This window comes from Stigmatopora nigra, unplaced genomic scaffold (genome assembly GCF_051989575.1).
Source record: "Stigmatopora nigra isolate UIUO_SnigA unplaced genomic scaffold, RoL_Snig_1.1 HiC_scaffold_74, whole genome shotgun sequence".
NCBI lineage: Eukaryota > Metazoa > Chordata > Actinopteri > Syngnathiformes > Syngnathidae > Stigmatopora > Stigmatopora nigra.
In genome coordinates this window covers 15,001-34,637 of record NW_027551650.1, presented here as the reverse complement: position 1 = coordinate 34,637, position 19,637 = coordinate 15,001, and the positions used below count along the sequence as shown (strand labels likewise).

At 45.6% G+C, this 19,637-nt stretch overlaps 1 protein-coding gene across 4 annotated transcripts in view; it reads left to right on the top strand.

The window, feature by feature from the left end:
* meak7 (MTOR associated protein, eak-7 homolog) overlaps positions 1–19,637 on the top strand; it is a 34,631-nt gene continuing 14,994 nt past the window's right edge. The window contains exons 1-6 of one of the 4 annotated variants that reach the window (XM_077711939.1): positions 1–148; positions 8,670–8,869; positions 8,978–9,232; positions 9,294–9,438; positions 9,698–9,909; positions 10,654–10,840. In XM_077711939.1, coding sequence (XP_077568065.1) covers positions 8,717–8,869; positions 8,978–9,232; positions 9,294–9,438; positions 9,698–9,909; positions 10,654–10,840 — 952 coding nt within the window. In that variant the 5' untranslated portion in view covers positions 1–148; positions 8,670–8,716. Of the gene's footprint in view, positions 149–8,569; positions 8,870–8,977; positions 9,243–9,293; positions 9,439–9,697; positions 9,910–10,653; positions 10,841–19,637 lie in introns of all 4 variants that reach the window. The other 3 variants (XM_077711942.1, XM_077711940.1, XM_077711943.1) reach the window with 3 other exon arrangements.

The following is a 19,637-nucleotide window of genomic DNA, read 5'->3' as shown; positions in this document are numbered from 1 at the left end:
GTTGTCTCCGTTGATGACTTTTGGCAAACGTACCCTATCCAATATGGCGGCGTAGTGAATCCACTTGTGTTGTCTAAAAGACTGTCTACGTTTACATGTTCGTGAGCACTTCGCTTTAGTCGACGGAACCAGCTAAGTTTGCATAAAGGTTGGTGTAAATTCGTAGTAAATTCATGTGTCATGTTCTCTATTCAGTACCCTTGCTCTTTCTCGATTAACAAGGCAAGACGGGGTCGGTTATCACAAATAGTCAGTCAGTGAAGCCTGATTAATAGCTTGGGTTGGATTTGACATTTCACATTCATTTTCAACTCATTTTTTCCTCTATTAATTTGACATGTTGACACGATGTAAAAACATCCAAATTGTGAAGTTGGTTGTCATTGGTTAATATAAGTTTATCTCTAAAATTGGTGACGATCTTTTGATATACATTTCGGCGTTCTTTTCCATTTATATATTCAATGAGAAACAAACTTAAGTGTTTTAGCGCGTCGGCCTCACAGCTCTGGGGCCCTGGGAACAAATCCAGGTGTCCTTCTGTGTGGACTTTGCATGTTGTGAGTTTTCTCCCACATTCCAAAAAACATGCATGGTAGGCTGATTGAATTGCCCTATTTATGGGTGTGAGTCGTTTCGGATCGAGTCTTTGTCTTTATTGAAATGAATACAGTTTGTTAGACTACAAGCCCTGATATCTGACTCTACCTGACTATAACAATTTTTATCTATATTAAACTATAACGGGCTTGTCGTCCTAACAAAGGGCATGTTCAAAATTTGAAGAGACGACCAAAATGCGCCGGGTTTCTCCACAGAATATTTATTCCCATTATATAAATCAAATTCAGAGCTGCTCCCCACCACAGCTCTGGGTCAAAAGAACAACCCCACACAAGTTACACAGCCTTTTACATGCTTGATGGTCCGTGATGGTCCCAGGGCTCCGCCCTCTCCGCCGACCGTCCAGATGTCCCGACAACACTGCGCTTGCGCATGCACAGGTGGACGTGCCCGCATACATCAAAGAAAACACTCTCCTCGCGCGTGTAATCAAAGTAGCGATGCAAAGACCCACTTCACTGCGATGATTTGTGCGTTCAGCAGGGGTGCAGAGGGGTCAGTTCGGGGACACCCAAGCTTCACTGTAATGAACCAAAAACAAGATTAAAATGCCCCAGTCTTCAAGGGGTACCTCGATTTACGATCATAATCCTGCCCGAGACGGTGATCGTATGACAAGCATATCGTAACTCAAGCGGACGTATCCCAATGAAATGAATTGAAAACATTAATTTGTTCCAACCCTCTGAAAAAACACCCAAAATAGAGTATTGGATTGGAAAATAGGTTTCATTTCTTCTAATTCGCCATATATTGACAAAGTAATGAATGAGTGGTTTAATAGTAATAAAATGTATTTAATAGATGTAAAATTAGACGCATTTCGCGGGGGGAGAGACAATGACACACACAGAGGTGGAGGTGGGGGCTGTTCGGGGGGACTTTATCCACAGCAACAACGCACTTGTAAACGAACAAACAAATTTAAATTAACTTGGATAACTATATACAGGCACTCAACTTTTAATGTACCGTATTTTCATGATTATAAGGTGCACCCAAAATCAATTTTTTTTTTCAAAAGCTGACTATGCGCCTTATAATCCGGGGCGCCTTATATATGGATCAATATTGAGCCGCGACAAGTCTCGCAACTTACGGTAAGCAGCCACCGACTCCATTTTTCCCATAGAAGAAGAAGTGCGCTGTGTATACTGAGAAATATTAAACAACGATTCACTTTCATTTGTGCGTTTGTATAAAGACCCTGAAATGGCTCCTATTAAGAGACACGCTCACAACGCAGAGTTTAAACTCAAGGCGATCAGTCACGCAGTAGAACACGGAAATAGAGCAGCAGCAAGAGAGTTTAACAATCATGAATCGATGGTGCGGAAGTGGAGGAAGCATGTGGATGAGCTGCGCCAAGTAAAGAAGACTCAACAAAGTTTCCGTGGCAATAAAGCGAGCTGGCCACAGTTAGACACACTTGAACAGTGGGTTGTTGAACAAAGAGCAGCAAGTAGAAGTGTCAGTACAATCACTATTCGAATGAAGGCAACAGCGCTTGCACGGGAACTTAACATTTAGTAATTCAGAGGTGGTCCTTCTTGGTGCTTTCGGTTTATGAAAAGATGTAATCTTTCCATCCGTACACGAACTACTGTTTCACAGCAACTGCCAGCTGACTTCCAGGAAAAGCTGGCCACTTTCCGCACATACTGTACAAACAAGATTACTGAAAAAAAGATCCGGCCAGAGCATATCATTAATATGGACGAGGTTCCACTCACCTTCGATATTCCTGTGAACCGCACAGTGGATAAAACGGGAGCACGTACAGTGAATATACGCACCACAGGGAGTGAGAAATCCTCCTTCACTGTAGTTCTCGCCTGCCAGGCTAATGGCTAAAAACTTCCACCCTTGGTTATTTTCAAGAGGAAAACTTTGCCAAAGGAAAACTTTCCAGTCGGCATAGTCATCAAAGCTAACCCAAAGGGATGGATGGATGAAGAAAAGATGTGTGAATGGTTGAGATAAATTTATGTGAAGAGGCTTTTTTCAAACAGCTCCGTCCCTATTGATCTACGACTCCATGCGCTCGCATATCACCAATAATGTCAAAAAACAAGTGAAGCACACTAATTCAGTGCTCGCCATCATTCCAGGTGGATTGACAAAAGAACTCCAGCCGCTAACAGAGCATTCAAAGCCAGACTGCGTACTGCGTGGGAGCAGTGGATGACAGAAAGCGAACACACATTCACCAAGACGGGGAGACAGCACCGGACGACATACGCCACCATCTGACAGTGGCTCGTAAATGCCTGGGCTGATATATCAGTCTCAACTGTGGTCCGAGCTTTCAGGAAGACGGTAATTGTCCCCGAACTGCCAGACAACAACAGCGACACTGACTCGATTAACGACGACCTTGATGAGACGGAGCCGGATGTGTTGGATGGCCCATTCACTCAGATGGTCAATTTGAACACTTCAGAAGGAGAATTCGAGGAATTCTTAGATGAGGAGCTGATAGAGTGAGCTTTATGTTTTTTCTTTTGTGTTTACAGTTTACAGTTATTATCCTATTGCTTTATTGTTATTGTTTTTGCAGATTACGAGTGTCACTATATTGCGATGTAACGTTTAATTTACCATAACAGTATCAGACGTTTTTTTGCGTGTTGACTAAATGGCGGAAAAGTAAAATGTCATGCCTTGCTGTTGTTCAAAGATGTTAAAGATGTGTCACGAAAATGCTTTACCTCAGAGAAAATAATAAAACAGCTGTTTATTCATTTTGAGATTGAATGGAGTGGTGGAAAGCTTGTTTGTAATCTATTAATAAAGATTGACTGACCTATCTGACTGTTTTGTGTACATTCTCTTTAGCGCGGCACCATCTAATGGTTGCATAACGTAACTACAACCTCTACTCTAGCGCCTTAAAATGCAGTGCGCCTTATTATTGGAAAAAGTTTTAAAATATGTCATTCATTGAAGGTGTGCCTTATAATGCGGTGCGGCTTATAGTCATGAAAATACGGTAACTTCACACAAAACTGAATTCTAATTTTGTTTTAATATTTTTTTTACCTTAGTTCTATGGGTTGACCCCACCCGGAAGTCTTAAAAACGAACGCATCAAGCGTTGTTAGGAACTTGCCTCCCCTTCGAAATGTTTTGAAAATGACGCACACAAATAACATCACGATACACGTAATCCAACCTTTAGAATTAGCGCGCCACATAACTTGTAGATCTCTTGAAGTCACACTTGTTCTCCGCATTGTAGTAGCGGCTTAATTTTAGACTCACCGCTCGCATTAGCACACAACGCTAGCGTTAAGCGGTCCTTCATGGGTTTGTGTCCCGGTAATGCCTTCTCCTCTGCTACGATGACTGTCCGCCTGGGCATCTCCAAAAAATGACCGGTTTCATCGCAGTTTAAAACTTGCTGGGGGATGTAAATTTCCTCGCCGATAATCAAGGCAGATGTCTTGATGCGTCCTTCTGCTTATGGATGGTGGAAATGGTTGACATATCCCTCTCTTATTGCCTAGCGAGCTCAGTAACACGTACCCAACTCATATTTTTTCAATTAGTTTGTGTTTCGTGTCCATTTTCAACGCCTTTTCTTCGCAGAACTCTGCCGATCCATAGTAATATTGTTTTGCTGGTATGTAAATGCGGGGTGGGGAAATGCAAAGTCCGCCCAGTGGTCGTAGAAATATTTTATACACGAAAGATGCAAAAAAGACAGTGCCATGGCCACCTGGCTTGGTCGCATCACGAAATTTTGATCGTATCTCGGGCGAATTATTTGATTACAATTTTTGTCGTAAGGCAAGAATGTCGTATGGCGGAGCGGTCGTATCACAAGGTTCGACTGTCCATTGTTTATTTTCCAGAGAAAAGACAACTTTCCAGTAGTTCTGACTCCATTTAAAGCTCCCCTTCCTGCATCCCAAATTGGGCGTTAGTTTTGAATATTAGTGGGTGTTTTTAGTTTACCTATTTGGACCACTAAAGTGTAGTAGTGAGTAGACTACGTGTTTCAAGAAGTATGGGGTTTGTAACAAATACAAAACTTGAATGGTAAAGGAAAATAATATATGATTACAGTAATACCTTGATATACGAGTGCCCTGACATACGAAGAATTTGAGGTACGACTAAAATTCCGGCAAATATTTACTTTGAGATACTAAACAGATTTTGAGATACGAGCAGACGTGAGAGGCTTCTTATGATCTTTCTTGCCGTATCTCCCTCGTGCAAAGATCTGCTTTATTAAGAGAATTGAGGGAAATACAATGGGTCCAAAGCACGCCGTGAAGGGTAGTTCAAAGAAAAGGCGTCTGATGACAATCGATATTAAGCAGCAAATAATCAAAAAACATCAGTAGTGTACGTGTGACTGAGCTGGCCTGCCAATACGTGTGGAGAAGTAGGAAGTTCGCCTCAAAAGCTGCAGTGGAATACATTAACCTCTTTGCCTTGGTTATTTCACAAGGAGGTTTGAATTTAGTGGAACGTAACATTTAATACTTTTTTAATTGTGTGTATCGGAATCTCAGTTCATTTAAGTTAAATTCGAAGTTTATGTTACGAGCGCATCCGTCAAGTCTCTCTGTCTCTCTCCCATCCGCAAACTCTGTATTGTACAAAATGTCATTTTATGATTAAACTTAATAGCCACTAGTTATTCATTACTCTGTTAGTAGATGGTGAATTATAATCAATGTGGAAAATGTTTTTCCATTGTAATATCCTGTTTTGGGTGTTTTTTTCAGAGGGTGGGAACAAATTAACTTGTATTTAGTTCATTTCTATGGGAAACGTTGATTTGAGATGTGATCAAATTGACATGCTTATATCTCAAGGTACGACTGTATTTGAATAATGTCCATAGGGTCATAGGCTGGTGAGGATATACTTTGAATATACAACAATATTCATAGTATATGTCAGGAGCAGCTCGTTTGTCCCTCCTGGCTTGCCGTTATGCAGTTGCGAGTGATTCATGATTACTTCCGGATGTGTGTATTTAAATGAATTGTTATTCATTGTCGGATTGTACTGCGTGATACTGCGCACATTGCTGCGAAGCTACCTGCGAAAATTCCTGCGTATGATTCCATGGCCATGCAGCCACGCTACCACAGCATGCGCGGGACAAAGACCAGGAACCTTCCCGAGGTGTCCCGCGAAGGGCTTTCTGCATGGAGGAGCCCTACGAATCCCAATCAACACACCCAGACCCGCGCCGTGGGAGGCGCCCCTTTTTCCTTACCGGAGCTGCATCGCCCGTACTGCATCTCCGGTCCCTTCTCCTTAGGGCGGGCGACATCGAGAGAAACCCGGGACCCAAATGCCCCTGGTGCGCCACCGCCATACGCTGCGACCACACTCCGATCACCTGTACCACTTGTCGACGGGGGTTCCACAGGAGCTGCTCCGGCCTGTCCCGATATTCAATGGACATATAAGGCTTCGTCTGCAGAATCTGCTTGGGCTCCTCTCCGCCCACATGGGTGGCACGGGCTAGTCGTAGCGTCCCCACTTCATCCATATCTACCACCCCGTCGTCTCTTGCCCACAACCCTACATCATGCATACCCCCCACTAGCCCACCGGCGAGGAACAATTGCTTCATCTGCGAGCGTCTCATCAGGTCCAACAACGCTCCCCTCCCGTGTGTATCCTACCCAAACTGGGCACACCGCTCCTGCACCCGTATCAGCCGCTATGAGCCATCCCCCACCTGGACATGCACAAACTGCAATGCGTCCCAAATCATACCCCGTGCCCAACCTCAGGCAACAACAACCCCTGTGCCCCCCATAATTGCCTACCAGCCCCCACCAAATAACCTCTCCCATATGCACACGTCGACTACCCAGCCGGTGCGCCCTTTTCTGCAGCTCCTGTAAGAGAGGCTTCCACGTCACCTGCGCCCCTGAAACCAAAACAGCAGTTGACAGACTGAGGCGATCAAACTCCTGGCGGTGCTCAACCTGCATCCAACCACATATCACACACACAGACAATATCCGTGATAACAGAAAGGCCCAACTCCCCCCTGCTCTCAACCCCACCTAACCATTGTGCAGTGGAACTGCGACTCACTTGCAGGAAAAATCACCGAACTAAGCGCCCTAGCAAGAAGACTGAAATGTGATGTCCTCCTGCTACAAGAAACAAAACTGGGCTTAGAGGATCCCACCCCGTCCATCCCTGGCTACGACGCCGTCCGACAGGATCGGGCCTTCAGTGGAACGAAAAACCATCGTGGGGGTGGTCTACTCACATTCGTCCGTCAAGGCATCCCGTATTCTCTGGCACCGCCAGTCAACTCGGGCCCGGCGGAAATACAACGCATCCTCATTCCCACTGCAAGAAGATCACAGCTCTCACAAACTTTTATATCCCCCCAGTTACATCCTCTTTTGCGGGCCCGCCGAACAGCCACACAACATGGCTACCGTGTCTATCCACAAGTCAAGGACTTATCTGCGGAGACTTCAACGCCCACCACCCTGCCTGGGACGACTTAGTACAAACTGACCCCAGGGGGCAAGCCATCTACGACTGGCTTGAAGATCAAGGCAGAAATCTCCTAAATGACGGCACACCCACGCGAGTATCCCGACACCTGGATCGAAGCGGCATGAACACCCCAGACCTAACATTGGCAGACCCATCCACAGCGGAAGCCTGCGTCTGGACCCCCATCGCCGAACTCTCCTCAGAAATATTGCACTCCCCACTTTTCTTGAAACTGTTTGTGCTCATCACTGACCTTTCTTTTCACGGCAGGCTTTGAAACAGACATCTCCGGGGCTGTAATATGTGTTTACACTTGGAATGAGTCTCAGATTGAACTTTTAACTTTCAGTCGCGCGGGTCTGTGGCGCATGCGCACTTTTGATTTGACTGTTTAACTTTCAGTCGCGCGGGTCTGTGGCGCATGCGCACTTTCGCTCTCCGATCGTATTGGATTACGGCAGCTCTCCGAGCCGAGCAGAGTGATCAGCTTCACGGCTTCTCCTCTGCCCAGCTGATTGGTGGAATGAATGAGTGAGTGAGCGAGGCACTGGACAGCCCGGCCAATGTCCCGCCCTCCAGAGCCGTTTACCTCACCTTGATTGGTTCATCCAGCTCCGAACACGGTGTCATTCATATCAATCTTGCGGGCCGCACGGACATCAATCTAGCACAGGGGTGTCAAACATACGGCCCGCGGGCCGGATCCGGCCCGTCTGGTGGTTTGGTATGGCCCGGGGAAGAAAGCTGCATGGTATAAAAAAATGCTCTTTAAAATTTGTAGTTTTTGTATTATCCGCTAGGGGCGCATTGTTTTAGTATGTGCAGACAACATGAATTGACATTTATTTATGTTCTTATGTTATTCTTTTGTTCATAATATATCGTTCATAATGTAAAAGGAAAATTCTGCTAATAAACATTTTGATAATTTACTAATTTTTTGCACTAATTATTAGTATTAGCGACTAATACAAAGGAGAAAAGTGGGCTTATTGTTAGTTCTATGTAATTTTGTAATTGAGTTTACTGGTCGGGCCCGCTTGATCTCAAATTAAGCTGTATTCGGCCCGCAGACCAAAGGGAGTTTGACACCCCTGATCTAGCATATTAAGACGCTGGCTGCAAATTATCGTCCCCCGGGCCGCAGTTGGTCCACGGGGCGCGGGTTTGAGACCCCTGCTCTAGAGGACTATGAGAAAAGGCTCTTGCAACTCAGAACTTCTGAAGACTCGAAGTGACTCTGAAGAGAAGGCTCTTGTGAAAGGGTCTCTGAGTCCTATAGGTGATCTGATTATCAGGTCTAAGTCTTCTCATGAAGAGCAGATGCTGGAGATGTAGTTAGAGGCTCTAATATAAACTGCAATTTAAGGACGAAGGTTTCAATTACAGATACACTCTTAGTTCATCAAGTATTTAAACTTTCTCTGTGTTTGTTTCCTCATTATAGAATCATGTGGAAATCTACATTTAGGAAGCCCAATAAGGACAAAGAAGCTTGCAGAAAATACAAGGAGATTGACCTCATATATTTTGTGTTTTAAAATTAGCATCCTACAACCAATATATCAGTGATGTGACTCACTGCCAGCTCATCATGGGCAATGCAGAAAGTGCGGTTGTGCAGAAGCGACTGACTCGCTTTCGTCCTGAACATCGGCCGATGATTGAAGGAGTGTTTGACCGGTTACGGGGCAATGTTGTTGCCCAAAAGCTAACAGAAAACACCCTCACCTTTGAGATGTTGCAGGTGGTACTATTCATATAAAATATATATTGATTTTTTTTTAATGCAACAAGTAAAGAAACTGTATATTCTTTCTCATGCAATAGTGCAATGATTGTCGTGTGTTCACAGTCCTCCATGTGCATTCTCACAAAAGACTCCATGATAAGGAGATCATACCAGTCTATGTGTAGTATTGCCTTTGAGCCAACAAGGAAATCTGCCAAAGTCAGTATGACCGCAGCTTCAGGAGTGCACAGAGAGCAATTGGTCATCTTCCTTGCAGACACCTTGCAGGGTACTGCAGAAGAACAAGCTCCTCTTGTCATGGCAATGTGCCAAAATGAAGCATTCGACAAGGTTGTCACCAATGAGCAAGTAACTGAGGTGGGTAAAGGTCAGTAGAATCATTGTTGTCATAATCATCGTATATGTTTTCCCTTAATAGTTCTTACAGGACCTGATCACAGCTATAGTTAAAATTATTGTCCATAAAAAACTCCTTCAAGGGTGGAAATCAGACAAAATGGGTGATGGCTCACAGGGTATCAACCTGTTGGCACAGCAGATGTTATCAGAACTAAAAACCACGGGTAAACATTTTTTTGCTTTATTTTATTACTGTGATTCTAGAGATATATTTTAAGTGCTTAAATGTCACTGAATGTTTTGTTTTTTATGAAACATTGTACTAATTTGACATTTCAGTTGAAATGTATCTTTTTTGTGTTTCATTTTTGATCATTTATTATCCATATTATGAGCTGCAGTTGTTTTTTTTAATTAATTTGCTCAACTTAGTTGACCTAAGTCAACCAACACGGCTGTAAGAGTTTTCATTTTTTGTCAAAGAACAGGGAAACTATGATGTTACCTGTCTGGAGGACTGGATCTTTCGAGTACCCCAAATATCTTTGTACCTGCAGATGTTGGTAGCTGAGGGACTAGCTGTATGGCAAAATTCGCAGCCTGTCCAACCCATTTTGCCTCCTTGTCAAGAGACATCTTGGAAAGATCTACTGTCTCTTTTAGATATACCTACTCTCATGTTTCTTGCTGCGCAGGTTAGTATCACACCAAAAGAGATTTTATTTTTATCTTTTCCTTTTTCATATCTTCTGAGACGTTCATCTTCACAAAGATCGTGGGGGTACTGTAGCCTATCGCAATGATGGGCAGTAGGCAGGGTACACCTTGAATTAGCTGACCAATAACCATTCTCATACACTCGTACCTTGGGACGATTTGAAGTGTTCATCGCTAGATGTGGACTTTTAACAATTTTAATTATTTGATTTGATTATCTAACCAACACACTGTCAACCTCTGGAGGTCTAAAATGCTCGGCCCATCATACACAATAGTTTTTTAAATCAACCAATACTATTTAACGGGCTCGGGTACCGTACACAGAGCTAAATATAGCCACATTGTGTCTAATAAGCTTTAATTAAGTCAACACAAGACCTCACAAAATCAAAGTCTTTCCCATTACTGATTTTGAAATTAGTAATATGAAAAACAAATCTCAGATGGTAAGGTGTTTGGTTAGACTAAATGTCTTCATAGGGCAGAGGGGAGGGTATAGCACTCATTATCATTATTTTTCATAACATCACTTTTAGTGCGTCAATTATTTAAGGAATGATAATAGAGATGCACATTTTTGTATTGTTTGAAATGTCTTCAGAGGGCAAAGGGGAGCGTATGGCCACTCATTATTTTTCATAGCATCACTTTTAGTGTGTCAATTATTTAAAGAATGAGAACAATAGAAATGCACATTTTTGTATTGTTTCAAATTTCAGTTGCCTGACAGATACAGTGCACCTTGGAGACTTGTGTTTTCCACACTGGTGCATGGTGAGAGCTTCACAAGGATGATTGCAGGCCTGAGAAAGTGTGGGCCCACCTTGCTGCTGATCAAAGACACAAGGGGGTACGTTTTTGGAGGTTTTGCCTCCATCAGCTGGGAAGTCAAACCTGAGTTTCAGGGTGAGAAGTGGATTTTTGTGGTTTTGCACTATTTCTTTTATGGTAGTAAGAATGATACCTGTACGATGTGACTGACACAATTGCACAATTCACTGGAGAAAAAGTGGTATGGTCTCAGCAATTTTTAAAATTAATTTCTTTCTCTTTTGGCATATCGTACACCCTTTTAGTTAAAAAAAACCCAACCCATTTAATAAATAGAACAAGGTGAGATCAAGTGCTGAATCTTTATCACTGCCATTTCACCTGTTTAAAAAAACAATTATAAAAAGATCTCCACTACTGAGATATAGTCGTCGATCCCAAGAATTATTGTACTCCAATCAAAATATGATGTAGTATTTCTAAATAAAAGTTCTTTGAAAATTATGATTACCGTATTTACTCGCCTATAGGCCGCTTTTGTATGGCAAAAAATGACTGAATCAAGGGTACATCTTGTATGCGCACAAAACACGTCATGCACAAAACTGCAAGTTGACAACGCTATGACATGCAGCCCGTACGGTTATTTATTGCAAATTAGAGAAAAGACAAACAGATAAAACAATAAACAATGTATTTTGACGTCTATGAATATAATTATTGGGAAAAATAAACCCTATGTAGCATAAAAAATGGAGAAACTTACCACTTGCACCCACTCCTGCGGCAGCTCCGGCGCAGCCGCACCGCGAACCAATGGGGCCGTCGCCTGCTTCATGTGACTGCGACCATGGCGCATGCTGGGCTTTCCTAATATAATGCAGCCGTGTGTTTTAGCACCAGAGCATCACGTATAATATGGACTGGTAGATAGCTTAACTCATCAGCTTTCTTTGCGGTGAGGTCCTATCGTTTGTCAGCGCCGAGTGGCAGAGAGGCTCGTCTAGGAGCTCCTCATGCTGGTTTCACAGAGGAGATGCGTAAAATGTTTGATAACCCAGTGCGCAGCTGGGCGGCCGCAAGACACCTGATGTCTTTCCGGAAGTGTTTCTTAGAGGCCTTAACGAGTCACTGATGGACGAGTTGGCTTCACTTGATGAGGTTTGCCATAAGGATAGACTATTGACTCAGGGAACGCGCCAACGGCAATGGTGTGAAAGCTCACTGCGGTCAAAACACAGCGACTCATCCTGTCTATTCACAATAACATGACCTGCTTGACCACCACTGGCTGCAGATGATCACATGACATTGCTTGGCCAATCAGTGCTGTGAGGAATTTATATATCTTGAATGTGAAAAAAATCACACTATTTTACACTAAAGTAGGGTTCGGCGAATGCCCATATGAAACTGGCGGGGTTCGGTGAATGCGCATATGAAATTGGTGGGGTTCGGTACCTCCAACAAGGTTAAGAACCACTGTTCTAGAACTTGCTCTGGGGCGCAAAATTCTTCGGTACGCCACTGTATTGAATTAGTCAAAATATATTTCAATAATTGAGCAAAAGTGATTTTGGCGCTTAGTGTGAAAACACTTATTTTTTTAAAAGAAAAAAATAGATTTTAAACCCCAAAAATTACATATGGATGACCCCTAGGACTAAAATATTATGTTTTCTTTTTGGTTCGCAGATGTAGAAATAATGTGAAAAAATAGAAAACTGGGGAACCTTCTGCATTGGATGATACGATACGAGAGAGAAACTTGCGATCCTAAAATGGAGTCTCACCAGCACTGCGTACTTCTTGGACATGTTGATTCAATATTGAGTACGGCATAACGTTCAAAATTAGTGGTGCGCAGCTCAAAGCATGTGGTCAACGTGGGGAAATGATTGAGCCAATCAACTAGCTCTAAGTGTCCCGGCCAATAATTTTCCACATTGTGATCACGCAGATTACGCATGTAATGCAATTAGATTATGGGGTTTTTTTGTTTTATCTCTTGTTCGAAAGTGACAACTATTGGAGTATTATGATCCATTGAAAGAATTGAGATATTTTGACATCAGAAGCAATATTGTTGCTACATCTTAAACCTCTGGTAAGAAAATTGTAATTTCTGTAGAAAGAAAGCATCAGGTTGTCATTGAAATAGACTTATTTTTGCATATACAGTGTTCCCTCGCTACTTCGCGGTTCAGCTATCGCGGACTCAGAGCTTCGCGGATTTTTTTGGGAAAAAAATAAAAAATAAAAATACAAATATTACATTGAAACAACATATTTTACAGTTTTTTGTTATAAAATGCATTTCACTCCCTCTCTCCCCCCGTATTATATATGGTGTACTGTATACAGGCGTAAAACAATTAAAAAAACATTTAAAAAAAATGTTTTTTTGGGGGGGGGGAATTAAATTCAAATTAAGCATTTTTGAAGGGGAATCCCTACTTCGCGGAAATTCACTTATCGCAGAAGGTCCCGGTCCCCATTAACCGCGATAACCGAGGGAACACTGTATATCACACACGGGTCTCAGCCCATTAAGTCCATTTTCGTATGGCACAGAGACAACCCAAGGAAACAGAAAAGGCAGTTTCTAAATGAAGATTTCATTTACCTATGGAGAAAAACAAACCCGGCTGGCCGTCTGTGAAAAAAGTAATTCCCCTTTTGTTTAATCACAAAATAACTGACTCATCACAATTGTAGGAAAGCTGAGTTCAATTTCACAGGCCACACCCACACCTGATTACTACCACATGTCTTGAAACAAGAAAACACATAAAGAATGTGTCAGACAAAGTGAAGTATGCTACACAACCAGGGCATCTTGCCACGGTCCAAAGAAATTCAAGAGGAAATGGGAGAAAATGGGATGGACATTTGTCAGTCTGGAAAAGGTTACAAAGCCATTTCCAAGGCCTAGGGGCTCTAGTGCACAACTGTCAGAGCCATTATCCACTAATAGAGAGAACTAAGAACAGTGCCAAATCTTTCCCGGAGAGGTCAACCACCTAAAATTACTCCAAGAGTGCGACGACGGCTCATCCTGGAGGTCACAAAGAGACCAAAAAAAACCACTACTATAACAAAAACTGGCATCCATGGGAGACTTCCAAGGTGAAAACCATTGAGGTCCAAAAAGAATGTAAAGGCTCGTCTTACATTTGCCAAAAAAACATCTTGATGGTGATAGGTTCATTAATAAATACCCTTCTTTGTAATTATCAATATCTGCAGGCAGACATATTATTCAATTATTGACATTTAATTAAATAAATTGGATCACGGATAAGAACCTTAAGGGAAGATACATCGAGCCCCTTGTCTTCAAACAGTCTCGAACAGTAATTTCGCGTACGGCTTTAAGGCCAGAAATCAAAACAATTACAAGGTTGTTGGTTAATTCAACATGCGTGAGCAAAAACACCATCTGTAACTATAATAACAATTAAGGTATTTTAACAATAACAGATCAGGAAACTAAAACCAACCCTCATTTGGATAAAAACAATCACGCCTTCATTTGACCTAACAATCATATAACAATTACATAAAGAAGCCCGAAGTGCGTCACGAGGTAGGCAGTTGTACGAGTGTTATGGAAGTGGCAGATATCCCGAGTCCTTGCTGCCTCCCGATCAACAGCCCTCAGAGCCCGATATTGGGTGAGATGTAGCATAAACAATCCTTGGATAAGAAGTCCACGTGAGAGTGGACCAGGCGGCTGTTTATGACCTCGAGCCGAACAATAGGAAGAATGATTTAACAAAGAAATTAATTACTACACCTTTATGTATAATAGCAATACAGAATTAAACCCAACAATGGTCCTCCACATTTTTGGAAGAATTGTCTGTGGACTCATGAGTGAAAAGTTGAACTTATTTGAAGTTGTGTGGTCTGTTACTTTTGGCAAAAAAATGGCACGGCATCCCATCAAAAGAACACAATAGATAGCATGGTGGTGGCAGTTTGATGATCTGGGGCTGCTTTGCTGCCTTTACCAGCAAATGTTGATGGAGATTGTCTCAGTCTGCGCGCTCATACTCCAGCCCTGGTCTACCTCTGAATGGCCCAAAAGAAACATAGTTAAGGTTTTGGAGTTGCCAAATCAAAGTCAAGATTAAAATGCTGTGCTGGTGTGATCTAGAATGGGCTGTTCATGCAAGAAAACCCTCTAATATTGCAGAATTGAAACAATTCTACATAGTAGATTGCGCCAAAATTCCTCCAAAACGTTGTGAAAGACTCATCACAAATTATTGTAAATGCTTGATTTCAGTTATTGTTGCCAAAGGTAGCGCAACCCGTTATCAGGTTCAGGAGGCAATTACTTTTTCAGAGGGCCAGACAAGTTTGTATTTTTTTCTGCTTTGGTAAATAAAATCATAATTTAGAACTTTCCTATTTTTGCTTGGGTTGTCTCCGTGTCATACTAAAATTGGTTTGATAATCTGAAACCTTTGTGTGTGAAATATGCAAAAAAAAATGCACGAATCAGGAAGGGCCCCTTCCATTCAACCAGACCCCTGGGCGAATGTGCTTCGTCAGGCGCGCAACCCACGACTCGGACCATCGGCCCGGTCAGGGAGCTGGCGCCACCGAGACTCTGGAGTCTCCTCCTCTCCCTTTTTTGAGATGGGGGGCCTGGTATCCGGTACTGGCCTCCCGCCTCCTCCTCCTTGCCGGAGATGTTGAGACGAACCCGGGACCTGACGGAGATTGCCACCACTGCCACCGTCCGATCCGTCGCGGCCAACCTCCGCTCCATTGCTCCGCCCCTACCTGCCCCGCCCTGTGCCACAATCAGTCGGCCTGCAGCGGCCTCTACCGGCAGTTGCAGACCGGCTCTTGGAGGTGCGTGGTCCATGGAGGCCAACCTGCCGGCCCTTCCCCTTCGGGAGGGTTGATTTGTTGCTCCTGTAACATGGCAATCAAGACGGGATCCGCTTCCTTGCTTGCGCGGAAACCAGTTGTGGAGCGATGACCCACCGCGGAAGGCGCTGCCATGGAGACACCCCCGAGGCGTCCCCATGGCGATGCCCCCTGCCCAGGCCCCGAATCAAGACAGTCGCTGGCCGCGTGCTGCGGCCGACCTTGCAGCCCGACCCCCGTCCGACTCCCAGCACAAAGTGAAATGCGCCGGCTGCAAGCGTACCATCGCCAAGACGACCCACCCCCTCACCTGTCGAACCTGCAGAGCCTCCTACCACCGGTCCTGCTCAGGCACTACCCGTGATGCTGCGGCAACCTTGAGGTCATCTGACAGCTGGTCCTGCCCACAATGTGCCACCACCCCGACACCGGCTGCCTCCCAACCTCAACCCGACCCTCCAAACTCCCTCCTACCCCTTCCAAAACCAAAGATGGACATTCCCGACGTAGCCAAGAGATTCGTGCTGCGCATCTTGCAGTAGAATGCAGACGGCGTGAAGACAAAGTCTGCCGAGCTGGAAAAGCGGATGGTCGACATCTGCTTGATCCAGGAAAGCAAGCTGCAGGCCAAAGACTCCACCCCGAACTTCCCGGGGTATGCTGTCGTCCATGCCGACCGCCCCAAAGTTCAAACGGGGGGCGGACTCATGCCCCTGATGAAAGACGACCTCTCCTTGATGAACCTGGGCGCCTCCCTGCGGGGCCTCCTGGAGTCGTCCACGATCATGGTTCGTGTGACCCGGCACCACTGATTGATGGTGCACAACCTCTACGCACCCCCATGCCGAGATCCGGGACGAAACTCCGAACTGGACCTTACCTGGATCAGGGCGAACACTGACATGATCATTGGCGGTGACCTAAACGCCCACTCCGGCCTCTGGGACTACAACCAGCCAAGCGACAAGCGTGGGGCCGACATCGAGGACTGGCTGCTGAGGAACTCTATCACACTCCTCAACAACGGGTCGGCAACAAGGGTGAACCGAAGCACTGGCGGGCTTAGCACACCCGACCTCACCTACCCCTGTCCATTTCAGTGGCCTGTGTCGTACGCCCGTCGTGGCCGCCCCTACCAACGGCACGGTAGAACCACAAAGACGTCGACTGGGCAACCTTCACAAGACATAGAAGACGCAGTCCTGAGTTTTGGAACCAACACGCCCCCGCCGCTGACCTACCGCCTCTCCCGCTTCACGACTCTGCTGAAGGAGGTGGGGAAGCGCGGCGTTGGCAAATCCCAGAGAGGCAAGACGAGCAACACCTGGATGTCGGCTGACGTGAGATCTGCTATCAAAGAACGCAATCGCCTACGCCGCTCCGTAGGCACCCACAGAGAAGACTGGCTAGCCGCTTGCAGGAAAGTGAACTCCCTCACCCGGTTGGCCAAGGAAGCAAAGTGGGCTGCCCTATTGGAGCTGGAGTTCAACCCGGACACCGGCAAAACGTGGCGATTTATCCGCTCTCTCAGCGGATCACCTGATAACTGCGCGCTTACTGAGTCCCTGCATCACAACGGCCGCCTCTACACCACCAACGTGGGGAAAGCCGATGTTTTTGCCAAGCACTATGCCGCAGTGTGCAGACTCCTTCTCCAAAGAAGAACGACGCCGCATCCGAGAAGCGAAGCAACGGCTGGATTCCCCATCAGACGAGAGCTGCGCGGATTTCAGCGAGCGGGAGCTCAAAACTGCAATCCATCAGATGCGACCGACGGGCACCCCAGGCCCGGACGATATCCCCCCATCCTTCATCAAGGTGCTGGGACCTGTGGCCAGGCGGGAACTCCTGGGAATCTTCAATGAATCCTTCAGATCCAGTTCCTGCCCGCAGGCATGGAGAGAGGCAACCATCCTACCTCTCAGGAAGACTGGCAAATCTGCCAGTGAAATCTCTTCCAATCGTCCAATTAGCCTGACCTCGTGCGTGGTGAAGACCCTCGAGAGAATCATCCACAACCCAGTGTACTACGAGGCAGAAACCCGAGGTTGGATTTGCAGAGAGCAGGCGGGCTTCCGCAAGCTGAGGATCTGCGAAGACCAGATCCTCCACGTCATGCAGACCATTAGCGACGGTTTCCAACAGAAATAAACGCTCCGCGGAGTAATTGCCCTGCTGGACTACAGCAAAGCCTACGACTGTGTCTAGAAGGAGGATCTCCTCCTGACGGCGCTGGACGCAGGCATGCCAGTCCAAACTGCCCGGTAGTTAAAGAGCTTCTCCGACCGCCGAGCCAGTTTTCAAATAAACGGGGAGCGGGGAAAGTCTGTTCCAATGCGCCAAGGTCTCTCCCAAGGCTCTGTCCTTGCACCACTCCTCTTCATGTTATACATCAACAACCTCCGAAGAGTCATCCCTGCAAATGTCGACATCGCGCTTAATGCCGACGACGTTGCCCTCCTGGCACAAAGCACGCGCAAGAAAGACGCTGAGGCGGCGATTCAGAACGCAGTTGGAGCTGTTTGCGAGTGGAGCTGCAAAAAGAAGATGACGTTGAACGCCTCGAAGAGCGAGGTCACCTTCTTCTCATCTGACTCAGGGTAGGCTTCCTGGACCCCGTCCGTCACTGTGAGAACAACGAGCCTGCGCTTCAACCCAACCCCCAAATTCCTTGGGGTAAAGCTCGACAGGTGCCTGAGTTTCGGGCCACACGTGAAGGCCGTCACCAAGACAGTGGCTTCCCGAAACCGCATCCTTGCCTGTCTGACCTCAAAAGACTGGGGCTGGAAAAAAAACAGTCTATGCTCTGTCCACCTCGCCCTTCAGCGGAGCGTCATGGACTACGCCACCCCAGCATGGCAGCCCTTCCTATCGCAGTCCCGACTTGACGACCTTGGTCGCGCCCAGAACAGTGCCCTGCGCATCGTGACGGGCCAACTGAGGACTACACCAGCTAGAAGCGGGCGTGTGCTCTTACTCCTTGCGAGTAAGCCAACTAGCAGCCATCTCCTTCGAAAAAGCCCCCCGCCTCTCTCCTGATCACCCTCGGCATGAACTTGCTACTAAGACAGTCGTGCACCGTTTCCAGCGTTCCAGCTGGCGCAAGACCGCGCCGGGAATCATGTCCGCCCTCCCTCCCGCCCTGTCCAACCAACGAGAAGCCCTCCTATGGACCCCAGGTCATTGCGGGTTGCTTGGGAATGAGATGGCAGACGCCCTAGCGAAGGAAGCCGCCTCCAAGGTCGATGAGCCACGACCAATCTCCTTCGCCCCAGGCAAAGCAGCCATCAGACGACTGATTCGTGACAACCCACCAAGACCGGATCATCGCGCAGCGGTCGTCTACCCAAAATATAACTGGCGCCTTTACTGTGCGCGCGTGAAGAACCGGAACGACGCGGTTCTCATCGCCCGCCTCCGCTCGGCCCACCACCCAAGCCTGAGAGTTTACCATCACCTTCTTAATCCCACCCTCGACCCAACCTGCCCCCTCTGCCGGGAAGGGACGCAAGACCTCGAACATTGGCTCCAGCGTTGCCCCAGCCTCTCTTCCCTCTGCCTCCAGTTCTTCGGTGTCGCCTTGCGTTTTAAAATTTATAAAATGATGAAATTACTAATTCTAATTGAAGATTTTGTTTCCACACCCTGTAGGACGATGTAATTTAGAATTTAAATGTAATATCTCTAATTTTTTATTTTTTTTATCTTAATTTTTTTTTTTTTTTTTACCTGAAAAAAATCCGCGAAGCTCTGCAGGCAGCGATAAGTGGAACGCGAAGTAGCGAGGGTTCACTGTCTGTACAGGCAGGCTGAACAGCTGGAGAAAATCATCTGGTGTGTTATGTGATATGAGAAGATCACCAACAATGAAGGGAAATGTATACAGGACAGTGGTAAGTCCAGCCATGAAAAATGACCTAGAGACAGAATCTCTTTGAAAAACAATGTTAGGTTAATAAATAATTCTACTTTAAAAGAATTATAAAACAATACAAGGAAGACATCAATTATTGCACATCTCTAGTGTTATCTTGGAAGGAGAATC